The sequence below is a fragment of the Gymnoscopelus braueri genome, assembly GCF_963280865.1.
Source record: "Gymnoscopelus braueri genome assembly, chromosome: 8".
Classification (NCBI taxonomy): domain Eukaryota; kingdom Metazoa; phylum Chordata; class Actinopteri; order Myctophiformes; family Myctophidae; genus Gymnoscopelus; species Gymnoscopelus braueri.
Window position 1 is genome coordinate 18,300,939 of NC_137609.1, and position 18,817 is coordinate 18,319,755.

The following is an 18,817-nucleotide window of genomic DNA, read 5'->3' on the forward strand; positions in this document are numbered from 1 at the left end:
AGTAAATCTACAAGATCATAACACGTCAAAACATGTCGCGACGTCACTTCGTGAGCTTGTAGATCGACTAGTTTCACCCTTACCGGTGAAACTCCTCGCTGTCAGGAAGAAAGAAGCAGCTAGTGACTCCATGTGTATCAGAGTAGACGTGGGAGCCTACACCCTCTCCGGGCCAACAGAGGGTTAGAAGAGCCCAACCAATATATCGGTTTGGCGGATATATCAACCATTATTAGATTTTTTTGGATGACTTCGTGATCAGCAGTTGTCGATGCGTCCCGATTTTTAAATACTTAAGTATATTAAACAAGGTCTCGAAATTGTATTTGGTCACATACTGTATGCTCCCAAAATGTAATCTGTGTCACCTTGAAATGTTACTGGGGGCTTTTGTGCGAGTGCAAATAATCGTTGTGGTGCAACCCTTTTGGTCTTTCTTTTTCATATGTATTCTGTAATCTTTGAATAAGCAGCAATGAGTTTTCAGTACAGAAAGGATAAAGCCATAGAGTCGGGTTACATAATGCAGACATCTTTATCATGGTTGGAGACATTCTCCATAGACAGATATTAATATTTTTTGCCTGGATAGGACAAAAGCTGGGAGCTTTTGAGGTATTTTAAGGTCAGCCATTCTTTTAGATTAGTTTTGAGTTTGGGTAGGGAGTCGAGATCTTCAATGGGTTTTAGTAGGTCATTCCACATTTTGGTGGCAGCATAGTAGAAAGCATTTCCTCCATATCGCTGTCAATAAAGGCAAAAAATAGAATTCCTTAAAATATATTTAAAAAAATATATATATATATATTGATTGATTCATATCGTGATATTCAGATATTTCATCAGCAATAGCATTGTTATATGCAACATTTTTAACAGATGGTCCTTTGTTTATTTACCGGCTGCCACTCCCAAGTTGAGTTTGTTTGTCCATTTCCTGTTCTTACTGTATGCATGCTTTTACAGCCTCCACATCTGGGCTTGTGTTGTTGACTATTTTTACATGGGATGCTAGTGAAATATTCATGGACTCCCCGTTTTCTCCATGAGCCACCACACATAAGTGTTGTCCCTGAATTATTGAGGAAAACCCAAGTAAAGCACAAACCCTAAGTCAAGAAATACAAGTGGCCTGCTACATACAGTACAGTACAGTAGACTGCCAGATATCAGGCTCTAATACTGAGCATACCTTTAATTATGTTGTTTTACTTCTATATTTATTTCTATATTTATTTATTTCATACCTAAAATCTTTGTGAGATGTTTTGCTCCAATATGCTCTTACAGTATGTTGACTTGAAAGGAATGCTAATAATAAAGAAGGGCATTTAACGCGTGTGTGTGCGTGTGTGTGTGTGTGTGTGTGTGTGTGTGTGTGTGTGTGTGTGTGTGTGTGTGTGTGTGTGTGCGCGCATATATATATATATATATATATATATATATATATATATATATATATATATATATATATATATATATATATATATATATATATTTAAATATTTATATACTGTATATATATATGTGTGTGTGTGTATAGGCATAATTCTATTCTATTTCTTGAATTAGACTCAACGCGAATGTCATTTGTCATGAATCATTGGTGTGGTTTATATTTAGTGGATTGCTATTATCAGATCACACAGAATCTCAGACTTAATGTGCTGCTTTGAGGCAGTGGAGGCATCAACACAAACAGAAATGAGTCTCAGTGCATCTGAGCATGTCATTTATGTGCTCACTTGACTGCCCATTACTTCTGCAGGCACACACCCTGTGAGACTCACTCTCTCTCTCTCTCTGTGTGTGTGTGTGTGTGTGTGTGTGTGTGTGTGTGTGTGTGTGTGTGTGTGTGTGTGTGTGTGTGTGTGTGTGTGTGTGTGTGTGTGTGTGTGTGTGTGTGTGTGTGTGTGTGTGTGTGTGTGTGTGTGTGTGTGTGTGTGTGTGTGCACGCACGTGTGCATGCACGTGTGCGCATGCGTGTGTGCGCACTCTTTGCTGTGAGTTCTTCTTGTGCTTTTGCTTTTATGGGCCATGTAAAGGGATGGGCGGCCAGTTCTGTGCGTTCATGTGTTTCACAGTGAGAGTAGCCTACTGTGTATCAAGCACTGTACTGCACATTCCAATATGGGATTCTATTCTTTAACCCTCTATTCTTAGCAAAATGGACCTGAGTTGCAACTGACCCCTTTTTTCCATCTACACCAAATGTCTTTGCCAAAGATAGCCGATCTACAAGCTCACAAAGCGTTGCACTGCAACGCGACACGTTCTGAGCTTGAAGATCTGCTATTTTTGGCGAATGTTCCCACCAGAATATGGACGCTGGGGTTCAAGTGGTTAATCCAGGGGTTTTAGAATAGTTGGGAATTACATGATTAGTAGCTGTAAATTTGTCTCAATCCCTATCACCATTCCCCTCACAAAGCTCATTTACCCGCGGTTATTGACTGGCTTTGCTATCCAGCAGAGCTGGTGAATGGTAATCTATTCCTCTCTTTTAAATACGCGTCAGTCACCCTGACACCCACACTTTCACTCTCTCTGATTCTATAGCAAAAAGTGGGCGTGCACACGCACGCACGCACGTACACACACGCTTTGAAAATGAATGAATGAATGAACATAAAATGCTATGATTCAGATTCTATATGTCTATAGTTCTATTCTGTAGGACTTGCTCAGGGACACTTGTCACTGAGCAAATGGAAATTGTGAGTGGGTTGCCATTCGCTGTGCATCTTGTGCCTTGAGCCAAAAGTTACACAAATCCATAATGAGACACTGGAAGTTTGAGCTGATATTGTTCTATGGTCTATGGACTTTTATTTGTACAAAATGTACACAACTTTCTGTAATGATATTAGTTAAAGTGGTTAAAATCCCAAATGACACTCCCGGATTGAATGGGTTAAGTGGTCAGATGGGTGGGCCGCGAACGCTTTCAATATTTTCAAGTGTCCGGTACCACTGATGTACACTACAGTGCACACAAACAGAAATTGAACTGCTGTGAACCGGAGATGGAGGACATTGTGAACAAATTCTGTTAACATTCAACATTTTGTCTGTGACATTTTTTTTTGGCCCAGCGCAGATAACTGAGTTTGATTTATAAAAGAGAGACACTATGTGAAAACACTCTTGTCATTCGTTTGTTCCGAGAGGTCTGAGGTCCTTTGGAGCTTTCACATTATGCACCGAAAAAATGCTGACTAATGCTATGAGCTCAACTCACTGAAAGGCAGAAACGAGATGTCTGAAAACGTGTTTAGAAATAGAATGATATGGAAGCATGTGCTCTTGATTCATGTGACCCCCAAAAGACTCTAATAATGTCAAGTCCTCAACTTTGAAACAGATGATGAGCAACTATTGCATTGCATGTGTCCCCAGACTAAAATATCTTCATGACATTGATACGTTATTCATTGGATGCAGATACAGTGTGATTTGAAAGCAGGTCCAGGACTATCTCACGTACTGAATGTCTGTGATTTAGTGGTACAAGCAGTGGTGGAAAGTAAGTACATTTACTCAAGTACTGTACTTAAGTACAATTTTGAGGTAATTTACTGGAGTATTTCCAATTGTCTATACTTTTACTTTTACTCCACTACATCTCAGAGGTAAATATTTTACAAGCTATTTTACAAGTAGATCTGCTATTTTCAAACATTTTAGTACTTTTACTTTCGATACTTTAAGTACATTTTGATACCAATATTTTTGTACTTTTACTCAAGTATAAATTTTTTATTCCGGAATTTTACTTTTACATTGCAGTATTGATACTTTTACTTAAGTAAAACATTTTAGCACTTTTTCCACCACTGGGTACAAGTTTGCCCTGGTGACCTAGTGACGTGGTCATATCTGTGGTCGGTCAAAGCGGTACTAGAGCAGGAAGGCCCTGAATACAGTAGAAAAGGGATGGAACATGACAGACACATGAGTACAGGACTGATGTCATGCTCCGTCAGTGTCTCTGAGTATCAAGCCCCACCCTCTTTTCATTTTCTTGCATCATGTCACTAACATTCACACTACACAGCACATACAGACATCAAGTCTTGACCATTTCCTCCAAAATGGCTTTATTTTTGAGATATCGTTGTTTAAGTTTTGTCCATATTCAATAAATGCCGCAGAATGCACCTGAAAATTACTGTGGAAAAAACATTATCTAAAATTCAATGTATCGTTAAAAGCACTCTTCAAGCTTAAATTCGAGGTTGAAATGCAGCACTTGTAGGGAACTAATTTCCAGGCGTACCCTCGAAGAAGGTAGACGCAGATTATGTTAAAACTATAAGCTAATGAGTGTTGCAACTGAACATTGTATACTATGTAATTTTGTTTTTGTAATGTTACAGTTATTTAAGCATTAACTCACAGCAGGTTGTGATTATATCACATAAAGGTCATTGTTTGGCTTGACAATCCCCTCAACTGTGATATAATCACTAGATATCATGGCCTGAAGACAGGCATTGCTTTTATAAAGTCGTTTTCAATAATTTCTACAAAATGAGGTATTAACTACCTACACAATTGGTTACAAATTGAGTGATTTGAGATATGATCCATTATAGTACTGTAAGTAGGTTGGAGGGGCTTATTGTCTGTATCAGCCAAGAATGCGGGGGTCTATCCCCGTTACAATGCGCTAGACGCCTGGCAGATGGATTGCTAAGGTGGAGCACCACAACTACCAATTATATTATAGTATGATTATTTACTATATCGTGTTTTGTACAAAGTGCTGTATAGTATGAAAAATCTACCCACTGTAAATGTATAGATTGAAAACATGAGATGTTGTTGGGAATCCCTTATAAACATGCAACGCCTCCCAACTACTCAAGCACTCTCATCTCTAACACACAATATGGTATACCAATTGATATGCATTGCATTCTTTTTCATGATAATTATTCAGAGAGAGACGATGAACCCATTCTATTATTATTGCCCTTGATTACAGAGTTCTATTCATCTTGTAAGGATCAAATCAAAGGCCGCATTTCAAAGGAACCTGTAAATGCATCCTTCAGTGGTGTCTTTTGATGCAAGCCTTATGTGTTGAGCATGTTGTTTACATGTCTGTATGTACACAACATACAGTATGACCAGAATTGTCAAACACTGAATTCACATGATGGGAACTCTAACTTTGGTCATTTCTACATAGAATGTGCTAGGGAGTGTTTTTGCGTTGCATTGGTTGTATTTTATTCAGTACCTTAATATCCAGTAGTATTAAAAGACAAATGTTTTTAAAAATAAAATAAAAATATTGCAAATTGCTACCTTCAGAATTGGACTGAATTTGACCGTAATAAATATTCATTTTAGGTGGAGAAGCAAGCTAACGGCATAAACCTGCAAGCCAGCCATGTACTTCAAGTATATTGCGTTTGTATGAAGTGTGTTTTTGCACACCTGCTTTCTTTGGATAGGTACGTAGGAGAGGGAAAGTAAAGCTAAAAGACTGTAGTTCACCTACATGAAAGTTTATTAACGCAACGTTTCGGTCAACCGATCTTCATCAGACATGATGGAGGTACAGCACGTTGACCAAAAGGCTGCATTAATAAACTTGCATGTTAGTGAAGACTAGCGTTCCCATAACTACTCTCTTTTAACAAGTGCATGGCCATCATTTTAATCATGATGTTTACATGCATCCTTTCTCATAATATACCAATCATAAGCTGTTGTCCTACACAGATCGGGATAGAGGAAAAGAATCTGCTACTATCACAAAATGGACACATCTTTGGGAACATGGTTATTATAAGGGTTTGATATCACAATTGAGTTGCGTAGACGTATCATGTAACCCTTCTTCCATGCCCTCATTTAATATATCTCATCTCGTATTTCCCTCCAGTTAAAAGTGTTCCATATCAGAGGGCTGCTTAGTGCTTACTGTGTGAGGGGATGTTTATGGTACCATCCAGCAAATGGAGGGCTGTTAAATTGTTGATGATGCTGAGTGATGATGTCACACAGCATGATTCAGAAGCTGTCCCCCCCAGGATCCATTTTTATGGTAATGGCCTGGGCATCTGTCTAACATACTGCTGCCCATTCGTACTAACACTGCTCTCTCTCTCTCTCTCTCTCTCTCTCTCTCTCTCTCTCTCTCTCTCTCTCTCTCTCTCTCTCTCTAATTACAGGCCAGCCCAGCCCCGATAATAGTCAACACTGATACTTTGGAGTCAGTACCTTACGTGAGTTTTCTTTTTATTAAAATTTGGGGGGGACATTGGGACAAAGTATGTACAAATACATCTTTATCGTTTTAATGGAATTACTCTAAAGAAAAATAGCCTCTTCCTTTCGGCCATGCTTCCAGGTTTAAGGGAAACTGAATACACTGAACTGCAGTGTTTCATTGCAGAACATACCATATCTCTGTAAAACAAATGAGGTTGTTGTAGTGAATTATTGATGAGTTTCATGAATAAAAGACTGCACTTTGGTTAGGGTTAGGTCTTGTCACAAGATGAATAAACAAATAATATATTCTACAAATGAGGCTATGCAGAGTGTTAATCTCACTCGTTATGCATCCATTGTCACACTAGAGTGAATTAGTGTAAATCTCTGGATTTTACCGTGTACATACTGTACTAGGAGGTGGTAGCTCTTTGTGCGTGATAAAGTTGGCAGGCGTTGGGGCCATACTAAAAGTTTCTAATATACGACTGCTTCCATGGCAGGCAATGAGAACTCTAGATTATGTCTGCCAGTGCTACTTGCCAAGCAAGCACATTTTGTCATTTGGTATGTGATATGGACCTTGAGTCTGAAATAAAGATTGAATTGAATAGAATTGCCAGTGAAGGTCTAGAGTCTAGACTAGTGTTTCTCAAACCTTTTAATGTCAAGGACCCCCATAACTCTTGAGAGTGTACAAGGGTCCATTTGGTTCCATTTGTACACTCTCAGAGTTACCGACCTGTAGAGGTCCATTTGGAACCCCTCAAGGAACCCAGAGGGTCCCTGGACCTCACTGTGAGACCCACTGGTCTAGACAGTTATTTTTTCCTGCCAGGTGACAATACTCGTACTGTTTAGCCGCTATTATGCAGCTGAAGGGAACTTGTCTACAGTATGTAGATGCTTTTTTTTTTTTTAAACAGCACCAGACCCGCTCAAACGACTGGCTTACACTTAAGGTTCTACATGTTCAGTCTGAACTGGGAAAACCTGCTTTCTGCTATGATGCTCCAGTTTCAGGGAACAATCTACAACTCGCCCTAAAAATTAATGCCCCAATATGGACAATTTAATAAGCTGCTCTCAAATCGCCCTACTTCACTATGTAACTGTTTTTAACTTACTAGTTTTGTGTTTTGGTTTTCTTATTTTGTTGTGGCTGTGTTTTAATTGTGTTGTCTTATTTGTTGATTTTTGTGTGTGTAATGCATGCAATGACATGCCTTGCAAATGAGAGTAAACCTCAATGCTCTTTTTGAGAATAAATAAAGGTTTCAATCAATCATCAATTACATTTAACATAGTCAAAAAGTGTGAATTCTATATGAAATTGTGCTCTTCTTCATGCTATGCTAGCTATTGTTTTCAATGTGCTGTGACAGTTATACGCTCCCGTGGGGTTAATACAAAAAGCACTAAGAAACAAATGAATCCAGACTGATGTATTAGTATAATCCTATATGTCGAGCTCTTAATAGCTCTTAGTGATTAGCCTGATAGCCCTCCAGCATCAAAGACAAAGATTATGCACACCTAGTGATAGGTGACATGTGTGTACGAGGAAGAAATACACTTCACATAGGAAGGATTCTAGCATAGAAAAAGGATTATTGATGCATAACAACTTCACATATGCCTGTGTGCTGCTGTTCCTGTTCACATGCATTATGAAGAGCAAGTGCTTGTTGTTAATTAATCATCTCAACAAGAAACAGGATGAGACAGCATCCCCCTTGAACACGTTCGTTGTGTTCTGAAATAGCGTAGCTAATGTTGATAAGGAGGTAGACATTCTACTTTCCCCCCTTGACGCAGGGCCTATTTAGCACCAAAATGTTAAGCAGCAGTGGGGACCAGGGACGACCATACTGGATATTTTGCATCCCAAACTTTAAAAAGTTGCTGTAAATCTTAGTTGGATGAAGATTAATTTGAAGATGCACCTACCCAACCGTTTAATATTCCTATAGGCTCTAATGATAGATTTTTATGTTAAATTATTTCTGTGTTCATGTACAGTACATTTACATACATGTACTGTATGATGCAATTTAATAAATGGAGCACATATCTTGGCTAATATTTGTCTCTTTGGTCATCCTTTTCAGGTCAATGGGACAGAAATTGAATATGAATTTGAAGAAATCACACTAGAGCGGGTGAGTACTGTACTGTATGGCACATAATAAAGCAATGTTTCTGGTAAATTTTTCATTCATCGCAGCACCAACATAACATAGATGGACTTTAGAAGATCCCTACTGATTCAATAGTGTACATAAAATTAATCATCGAAAGCTATTACAAATATCCAGTGTCACCAGCAACGTGCAATGGCATGCAATGGCCTTTTTTTATTTGGCAAACAATGGAACAGGAGCGTACACCAGTAGTGAGGAGGTGCTGACCACGAGAGATATACTGTTGCAAAGAAAAGAGCTTGCACAGCTCGTAGCCACGATGCAATAACTTTCTTTCATTTTTATTTTACGAACATTTCAACACAATATAGGTCTTCTTCAGGGTATCGTCCCTACAGTCATTTTCGGACCCAGCTTAAAATGACTGTGAAATTATGTTCTGTATACTACAGTAAAAACAGACACGAGTGATTGATAACCTAAGGCTGATAACAAAGGTTAATTCCACCAAGAGCGTTAAGGAAGCCTGCTCTTGGGTTTGTTGGAGATAAGCTTAAATCAAACAATGGTAAGGCAGCTATTAAATCACCACCGAAGGACTAATCTTTCCTCTCATCTGACCAAAATAATTACATTTATGCTGATTTAATTACAGCACAGACGTGTCACCTGAATCTTGTTGTGTTTTCGATTCAAGTAGCACTGTGACCTTAATTGATATTTGATATGGGATTTGTTGAGTCACTGCTGTCTCCTGTCCACTGCCACAGGGTAATTCAGGGTTGGGCTTTAGCATTGCTGGAGGAACAGACAACCCGCACATCGGAGACGACCCTGGCATCTTCATTACTAAGATTATCCCCGGAGGAGCTGCAGCCGAAGACGGACGCCTGCGGTCAGTATATCCCAGACACACTTTAGGGTTTAGAAAGTGCAAGCCATAAAGTGTTCCTGCTGAAAAGTAACAGATGTTTTATGTTGAAAACCTTAAAGAGGTGGTGCCATGGTTTTGCACTTTTTCTGTTTTTCATGTGTCTATGAGGTTGATAGAACTTCATTAAGCCCCCTGGTGGTGTTTTTATGGTGTTTTATGTCTTCTCTGACTATGTTGAGTTTCTACCTGGAGGCTGAAACCTTGAGGGTCAAACGTGCCAATAGAAAAACAGCCCTTTAGTGACATAGTAAAATTGTACCCTCCCCCTCATTATCATAACACAACACCGTGGGTGTGGGCATGAGGAGGGACTAGGACAGGTGGGTGGTGCTAAGGTGGTGGAGGAGGTGCTAAGGAGAGAACCAGGTATACTTAATGAACTGGAGGCGTGTCCACATAAAAACATAATTGCAGGGCCGGACTGGGACCAAAATTCAGCCCTGGCATTTTGGTCCGGACCGGCCCACCACCCCCCGGACCGTTTTGTCAACGGGGGGGGGGGGGGGGGGGGGGGGGGTTGTTTCAGCCCAGCCCTGCACATGAACTCTGCAGCCGCACTGAGGCCCCTGCTGGAAAGCATCCCAGCCCAAACATTAACGTAACTAATAATTGGGCCACACGACCCTGAAATGACCGTAATAATCCTAAAACGGGAGCAAAAATGCCCGGTGGGCCCGCGGCCCACCGGGCATTTGCCCGGTACGCCAAATGGCCAGTCCACCCCTGCATAATTGTAACAATTTCTTTACACTTTTTTGAAAAAAATCTTCCTCCTAGTATAACCATAATACCTGATGATTATGTTTTAGGGGGGGGGAAATCACTGAAAATCCCGTCTTTAAAAGATACTCATCATTCTATTTTTCTTTCTTTTTCTGCAAGAATAAATGGCCAACATCTTCAGAAAAATACAATGTTGGGGGCTTCAGAAAATATTGTGGGCTATCAGTTAATATGTGTGTAATTGTCATTTTACCATTACACTGATGTTGGAGACCACTTTTGTAAGTGAGACCTGGCCAAGATGAGGCCAAAACTGTATAAAGGCAACACACAAGATAAGAACAAAACGATAACAGAAATGTGCAACAGATACATAACCCAAGAAGTTAAAATACAAATAAAAACATCTAACAGTATAGTATTAATACTAAATGTTTTAAAAACATAAGCCTTTTAAAATCTGTTAATGGGAAGATGATGATCTAGTTTAAGTTTTACCTGCAATTCATTCCACGACCAAGGACCTTCATCAAACCCAACTTCCTACCTCAAATGTAGACATAGGTATCATGAATAATATTTCACCATTAAAATGGGCATATACTGTAGTAGATATATACGTATGTACAGTGTCAACAGCGTTATCACCATTATCAACAACCAGCTCCTATCCCCCACTTTATCGTCAGATCTATTCATACAGGTACATTTTAAAACTAGAAAAAGTGCTCCTCAGAGCACAGGTCTCCGCCAGGTCAGGTAGGTTATTGTGGGCCATCAATGTTTTGGAATTTGCCAATCAGGATGGAATATGAAAGATCTGACGGATCTGTCTTGATCACTTGACTATAGAGATAATGTGTACCGATTTGTGTGTTGTTTGGACAAAATTTGTAGGAGTAAATATAAAAATAATTTGTGAAAAAATCGGCCTCTTGATGGCGCTATAATAGGGCAATGATAAGGCATTTGTTCCTCAACGTTGTGCGAATGTGTGTGCAAAAGTTCTCGGAAATTGCACGCTGCGTTCATGATTTGAGGCATTTTGTTCAAAACGGAGCAAATCGGACAGATCCGTCTTGATCACATGACCATAGAGATCATGTGTACCGATTTGCGTGATGTAGGGATAAAATCTGTGGTAATATAAAAAAAAAGGTTTTGCAAAATTCGACCTCCTGGTGGCGCTATAACAGGCCGATCTGAAAGATTTGGGCCAGAGGTTCTGCTCTGGCATCCAGGGAGTGTGCGTGCACAGTTTCGCTGCCATCGGGCCAACGGTGCGGGAGATTAGCTGTTCACAGACAGACGGACACATGGACGGACGGACGGACAGACAGACCTGGCGGAGACAATAATGAAAATAGCTGATCACAACGCATCACAACGTGACGCGTTGTGAGCTTGTAGATCTTCTTTTCACTACTTTTGTGTGACACTCTTGAACAGGTGAAGTAGGGAATTAATTTATGAAAAAACATAAAAAGTTGAAATAACGTGATACACGTTGTGAGCTTGTAGATCGGCTATTTTCAAATAGCCAATGTATGTTTGAAGTGCTCATGTGGCCAAGTCGCTTCTTTTGGGCTTGTTTTCATAGACCTGGTTGTTTATTTCCCTCACAAAATGTGGCAACACTGACCACTGAACACTGTACCTCCTTATCCCACCCCTTCCAGAGTGAACGACTGCATCCTGAGGGTGAACGATGCAGACGTGTCGGAAGTCTGCCACAGCAGGGCGGTGGAGGCCCTCAAGGTGGCGGGATCCATCGTCAGACTATATGTGCGTCGCCGCATGCCCATGCTGGAGACAGTCATTGAGATCAAACTCATTAAAGGACCAAAAGGTGGGTGATCCAGTAGTCCAGGGGTCTTCAACGTTGTTCAGGCCATGAAGGGCCCCATAGCGGAGAGAGATCGATGAAGCAGGGACTCCCACTACTATACATACAGTATATTAAATCATATATTCAAATTCAACTTTTTCCATAGATTTCATAGATATCGTCATAGAATTTTTGGGGTATTTTCAGACATTTAAGCACTTAAACCCTCAATACTTGGTCTGCTCTTTCTTCCCTCTACAGTACACAATCTCTTTGCCGGAAATATCAGATTGTTATCGCTGCGACGCGTTGTGAGCGTGTAGATCTGCTATTTTCTGTGTATGTTCCCCCCAGAATAGTGATGCTTGCATGGGTTCAAGTGGTTAATGTAAAAGAAGATTTGGTGGCCCCCCTGTAGTAGCTCTGAGGACCCCTCTACACACTCACTCACTCACTCACACACACACACACGCACGCACACACACACACACACACACACACACACACACACACACACACACACACACACACACACACACACACACACACACACACACACACACACACACACACACACATATGCGCGTGCGAGCACACACACACACACACACACACACACACACACACACACACACACACACACACACACACACACACACACACACACACACACACACACACACACACACACACACACACACACACACACACACACACACACACACACAGCGCGCACACACACACACACACGCGCGCCCTCAACGTAACCAGCTAATCCTCTATGCACACAGGGCTTGGCTTTAGTATTGCTGGTGGCGTGGGAAACCAGCACATACCTGGAGACAACAGCATCTACGTCACCAAGATCATTGATGGCGGGGCAGCTCAGAAGGATTGCAGGCTTCAGGTCGGAGACAGGCTTATTATGGTGAGGCATCCTGGGCCTCGCTGGGGACTCATTTTACTGGGACTCTGCATGTCCACAACACAGATAGCCATTCCTTGAATGAGATTATCTTTGGTATATTACCAGGAAATATGCTTACGCAGCACAATCCTCAGAACAATCTTCCTTCAAACAAAATGTGTTTTTTTCTACATTGATATTGTATTTATACAGTTTAATTAAAAGATACAACAGTAGTACTGAGATATAAAACTAATTATGAAGGCAATGACAAATGCTGTGCGATTTTTATCACACACTGTACCCATTACCTTATTCATTAACATTGACAAAATGCCATTTGATCGACAACATTTTAATCAAATTAAATGAATAATTACATTAACATTACTGTCACTGTCCCAGCAAACAAAGTGGTCGTCCCACTGGGATTTCCTGACAGTGTGGGGATGTAGTTGGCAGAGAACACGGTGGGTGGTGCTGGCGGCCGGCCTCGCCATTGTTGATGTGCGGCCATTCTCAGAATTTGAATCAGCTTTATTTGTCACATCACAGGTTTACAGTTCTTTTGTGTGTGTGTGTGTGTGTGTGTGTGGGTGTGTGGGTGTGTGGGTGTGTGGGTGTGTGGGTGTGTGTGTGTGTGTGTGTGTGTGTGTGTGTGTGTGTGTGTGTGTGTGTGTGTGTGTGTGTGTGTGTGTGTGTGTGTGTGCATCATTTTGTAGTATTCCATGAGAGGAGACAGGACAGAGGTAGTGAGAGCAGATGGGAAAGAAACAAATAAACAAATAAAGATATACATATACACATATGTGATAGCAGATACTGTATACATTAGCATCATATGCAGGTGTGTACATGCTATTTTAGAGACATTAGCATCATATGCAAGTGTGTGCATAACGTGCCGCCTTGAGGCTGGGTTAAAGGCTGGGTTTCTGACTGTGAACCATCAAAAATCGCTGTTCTCCGCTTTGTGTTTTGGTTCATTTGCACCCAGATAGGCTCCAGTGTCTCCTCAGCCGTGCATTTTACCACATGATCCTCAGCAACTGTGTTTGGTAGATATTTTGTCCATATTTGAATGTTGAGTTCATTCAGCATCAAGGCTGCTCTCGCTGACCGTTCAGTGCCCGGAGGCACTGATTGAACAGCTAGCTATATTAGCCCTGGGACAGATATGGCTTAGTTCTTTTGTATGTGTTGTATTTGCTACAATGATTTATCATATGCTTCATAGCTTCGGTTAACGACAAATGCTTCATAGCTTCGGTTAACGACAAATGCCTGGGTGAAAATCTGTACTGTCGACATAGCCTATTTAGACCACCCCGCCCCCCCCCGTCCATTGAGTTCAATGGACAGGTGGTGCCAACTTGGGAGGTTTTCAGCTATTAATTTCAATGTTGTGACGTTCTCTTTCTTCATAAGGATTTCAAAGTAGCAAAAAAAATATAAAACAACTATTACAATTCTCTAAAATGGGGTTTATGTTCATTGGAATGTCACCTATACCCTTATAGTAGTCATGGCAATAATTCTATTTTATTGTCATTCATATGAATGCACCCTAGTGAAATGTCATTCAGTGTAATGCAAAATTATAATTTTTCATGATCACAAGTTTAGACCATGTGTCCACCAATGCATTTTTTCCAAGCTGAAAACGCAAGACGCTCATCCAAACTGCCCAAAGTTGAAAATGTTCCAACTCTCTGTGGCCAGATAAAAATGCTACACGCGAAGCCTCGTCACGCTGTTGGTGTTTCCTGCATTAGCGTAAATACGTGGCACTCCCTTCGAAATCAATTCAAAACATACGCTGTGCTCTGGAAACTACGCCTTTTGGACATCGCGCATTATATATCCATACCTGGACTAGCAGAGAAAATAACTACCCAGAAAAAAAAACATTTTATTTTGAATACCACATATTTGTGCCACAGCTTATCCCCTTCATTGGATTGTATCAATACAATGAAGTTGAAAGAGGGAATAGATTGGACTACAAGGTTATGAAATACTGTATGTCCCCCGCAAGTTCAAGTCGTGACAGCCCAGGTACCCTGTGCATCTCAATTTCCCTGACGTGAAACGAACAAAGCAACGGCCTTCGTGTTCCTAATGCAGTCTCTCTGTAGTGTAATTGCACCATCCCTCTTGAAGAGGGCCTCTATACGTGCTTAACCACCGCTTAATTCCATTACCCTCCCACCCTCATCCTCTCTCCAGGAGACCATCTGTTATATTCCAGTCTGCTGAAGAAAGAAAGGGAGGCAGGGGAGGAGAGAGGGGGGTGACATGCTGGCTTGACAGGCGGAGAACATTGGAAATACAAAGTAATCTCTGATAATAAGCGAACTCCGAGTCCTTGCGGTAACCGATAGCGACGCGCTCCCTTCCTCTCTCCTCTGTGGCACAGGTAAACAACTACACTCTGGAGGAGGTGACCCATGAGGAGGCAGTGGCCGTACTGAAGAACACGTCGGACGTGGTCTCGCTGAAGGTGGGGAAGCCCACCAATGTGTACTTATCAGATCCCTATGGGCCGCCTGATATCACACACTGTGAGTCCTCAACCTCTTTTATGATTAGACCTGAGCTGCCTGGCTCTTATTAGAATGGTTTAGCTTTGGTATAGCAATGCATAATGGAGTGTGTATCTTCGCTTTCGGGTGGAAACCTTGTATCTCCATATGTAATCTTTTTTTATATACTATTTTATACTTTGTTGTATGACAATGTTGCACAAAAGCAATCTCACAACTCGTCAATAGACTATTTCTGCTATTTTAGAAATATTTTGAACAATTTTGAAAATGTTCACCTATAATGACAAGTCCGTCTATGGGTTTTATAAATATTTAACCAATATTTATAATATTTAATCAAAAGTATTAACAAGACCTGAAAAGCTGACAAACAAGCTGAAAAGTAACAGTTTTGGGCAAACAAGGTTTCCACCATGCAGTGACGATATGTACATATATGTATGCTAATATACATGTATATTAGCCATATGTTGTACATTTCAATGCCTTGCAAGGGTGGGAACACGGTTAACAGCTGGAATTTATAGATGCTGTATGTTTCAGAATGAGCATGGATCTATAAATGAAACCATTCACAAATGAAGAGCTCTATGTTTCACTGCTTTTGTTCATTCTCATTCACTGTTCAGAGGCTTATATTTTTACTTTGGGATGAGACCCTGTTTAATTGGAATAAACACCGGCGTCCCCTCACATGTTTGACAATAGTTTTCTCTGTCTTCATCCCCCCCTTCCTCCCCAGCGTTCAATCCAGCAATGGAAAATCATATCTCTTCTGCCGGCAACAGCGGCACTCTGGAGTACAAGTCTGGTCTTCCCCCGATCTCCCCTGGGAGTTACTCCCCCCTCCCTAAGCACTTACTGGGGGAAGAGGATGTAAACAGGTTGGATGGTTTTTCCTTCTTACGGTAATTACCTCCCTTCCTACCAGAGAAACAGTAGAACTACAGGTAGCAGTTTTGTCCAAACCCTGTACCCCATCTGTGCTCCCCTGTCCTCCTGATTTATTGGTGTTTGTCTCTGTGGCAATTAAAAAACAAAAAATAACTATCTACATCAAAATCTCAAAGATCCCATTTTCTCTCTGTTTTTGGGTCACCTGTTCCTCCATCCCCACCAATAAATGTCTTTCCTGTAGTGTTTTTCAAAGCATGGGACCTAAAGAAGTTTGCAGAATGATTACAATGGGTTCCTAAATCCTTCTGTAAAAAAACAAGTAGTGACTTGCCCTTACATATGCATCACATTTTCACAACAGACATTTGTGACAATGTGGGTGCCCAGTAAAACTCAATTTGAAAACTGCTGGCAAAGCCTGATAAAGTCCTGTATTTCTATTGTATTGTCCAGTTGTGTTAGTCTCTCCATCTTTTTTTTGTTGTCTCCAGACATTGTAGTTTATGCCCTTTTGATTTAGCCCATCCGCTAAGCATTGGAAAGTTGAAGTGTGGTCTGGAGCAAACTGGATGCATTGCTATCTTACGCACAGAAGTGAGTAAGCGTTTGGACCAGCTTTTAGTTGGTTTTATCAGCCGGTGCAGATATATATTTTATTTTATTTTTTATCAGTGACGGCGCAGATATTTCCCTACTATTTTGGACAATGCAATGCTCAACGCAACAGGTCACCATCAAATTTGGGTCTCCTGACGAACAGAGCGAGCAGCCTTCCATCATGTTATAATAAGTGGTTTAAAAACATCCATCATTATTAAGTTAATATGTGAAATGAAGTTACAACACTGATGATACGTCCCAGGTGCATCCATGTGATGTTTTTCGTTATAGTTAACACAGACGTCTCTTGAACATGAGCAGATTTTAGGCTACATGTGAAATTTGGAGCACACCTGGTCCATGAAAGGTGAATGTTGGTTTCAATCTAAATCCTCCCGAATTCAGCACAATAACACTCATGTTCAACATGGTAGATGACAGTTCTGAGGGACTCCGCATTGAGGTAAAACAAATATTAATGATCTGGGCCAGATTATTTATATATTGCATTGGGTAAGTGACTGTTTTTGTTGCTCTAGAGAAAGGTATAAAAATAGAGGCATTTACTTCAATTAGTAGTAGCTTACACTTTATTCATGATAGAATATCTTCAGATACCTCTCGTCCTGTAAGAATGAACCAACCCATTGCATTCTGGCTTTCTTTAACAGTCTCTGTTCAATGGACAGCAGTTAACAGTCGTTAATATCCATAGAGCTGCGACACAACAGTCAGCAGTGTCTGTCATGCTTTAGTTGTTGGTTTACATAAAGAAGAACATAAGTGAGAGTGAGAGAGTGATTATTAAGTTGATGATGTCAAGATATCATGGATGACATTACAATGTCTGCTAGATGGTCCCACACTTTCACTTTTCCACAGCAGAAAATGGTTTGCTTTTCCTCCAATCCGTCATGTAAATACCAAGCTTAAGCACAGCTTCTCTTAAAGGAATGGGAAAAGACTGATTGGTTTAAGTAATTAATATAATGCCCAAAACCCATCCATGACTAATTCAGGGGCTTAATACAACCCCTTAGCGCCGTGTGCAGGGTTTTGCGACTAGATACTGTGCGCCTAGATCAGGCCCTGCGAGTGTACAAACCAAATGGACCCTTAGGGGTTCATTTCAATTTGTACACTCTCAGGGTTAGATTCACTGAAGATTTTACTGTGGAGTATCAAATTGGGGCCCGTGGCCTAATGCAAACTGGGGGTCCTTGAAATAAAAAATCACTGCTGCAAGTCATTTCTCACTCATATGTGAGTACAGTTCAAAATGCGTCTCCATGCAGTTTGACCGAAAATGCTGCATAAGTATTCCCCCCCAGCTCAGCCTCTCTCTCTCACCTAATCCCATAACAATCTGCTACAAAGCTGAGCGTCCATGTAATACCAGGGGCATGGAGCCAGTCATCAAGTGTTCGCAGCGGGTGGTTGGTTGTGTATCCAGGCAGGTCTCAGGTGTAAGGTAGGTTACATTTGTGAAGTACAGCCCCATCTCAGCTGCAAGCCGAATTGCACACCTCTGCTTTTGAAGCCTGTTAGACAATGGTGACCTTTTGAGGCAGTTCATATGAGAGATGACAAATGTTGACTGTCAAGCTGTATTTGAGTTCTGTTTTGTGCCATAGTGGTTTGCTGTGTGTGTGTGTGTGTGTGTGTGTGTGTGTGTGTGTGTGTGTGTGTGTGTGTGTGTGTGTGTGTGTGTGTGTGTGTGACAAAAACGGCATCACACTAGACTAGATGTTGTGCACTCTCGAGGGTGGTGAAATAACATGGCGGTGATGAACAAAAGGTTGTTACCAGAAGATGGTAACAACCAGATTAGTCCTCCATTCTTTTGAGGCTAAGAGGTTTACCACTTCCTCTTAGTGGAGGTACAGTACAATACCTCCCTATAGCCTTTCAGATTATCACTCTGACCTGAAGCGTGCCACTCGTCGTGCACCTCACTCTGGTTCACTACATGTACACCATGAACAGTGACAGGTGAGGTTTTGT

General features: G+C 41.0%; 1 protein-coding gene across 7 annotated transcripts in view; it reads left to right on the forward strand.

Moving 5' to 3' along the window:
• The window catches only part of dlg2 (discs, large homolog 2), a 204,717-nt gene that overhangs the window by 153,925 nt on the left and 31,975 nt on the right, over window positions 1-18,817 (forward strand). For all 7 annotated transcript variants that reach the window (XR_013933583.1, XR_013933584.1, XM_080435020.1 and 4 more), the window contains 7 exons: window positions 6,189-6,242; window positions 8,343-8,393; window positions 9,146-9,270; window positions 11,712-11,881; window positions 12,652-12,788; window positions 15,187-15,331; window positions 16,059-16,224. Coding sequence is in view for 5 of the 7 variants with exons in the window: in XM_080435020.1 (XP_080291146.1) it covers window positions 6,189-6,242; window positions 8,343-8,393; window positions 9,146-9,270; window positions 11,712-11,881; window positions 12,652-12,788; window positions 15,187-15,331; window positions 16,059-16,224 (848 nt within the window). In the remaining 2 variants the exon portion in view is untranslated. The remainder of the gene's footprint in view (window positions 1-6,188; window positions 6,243-8,342; window positions 8,394-9,145; window positions 9,271-11,711; window positions 11,882-12,651; window positions 12,789-15,186; window positions 15,332-16,058; window positions 16,225-18,817) is intronic.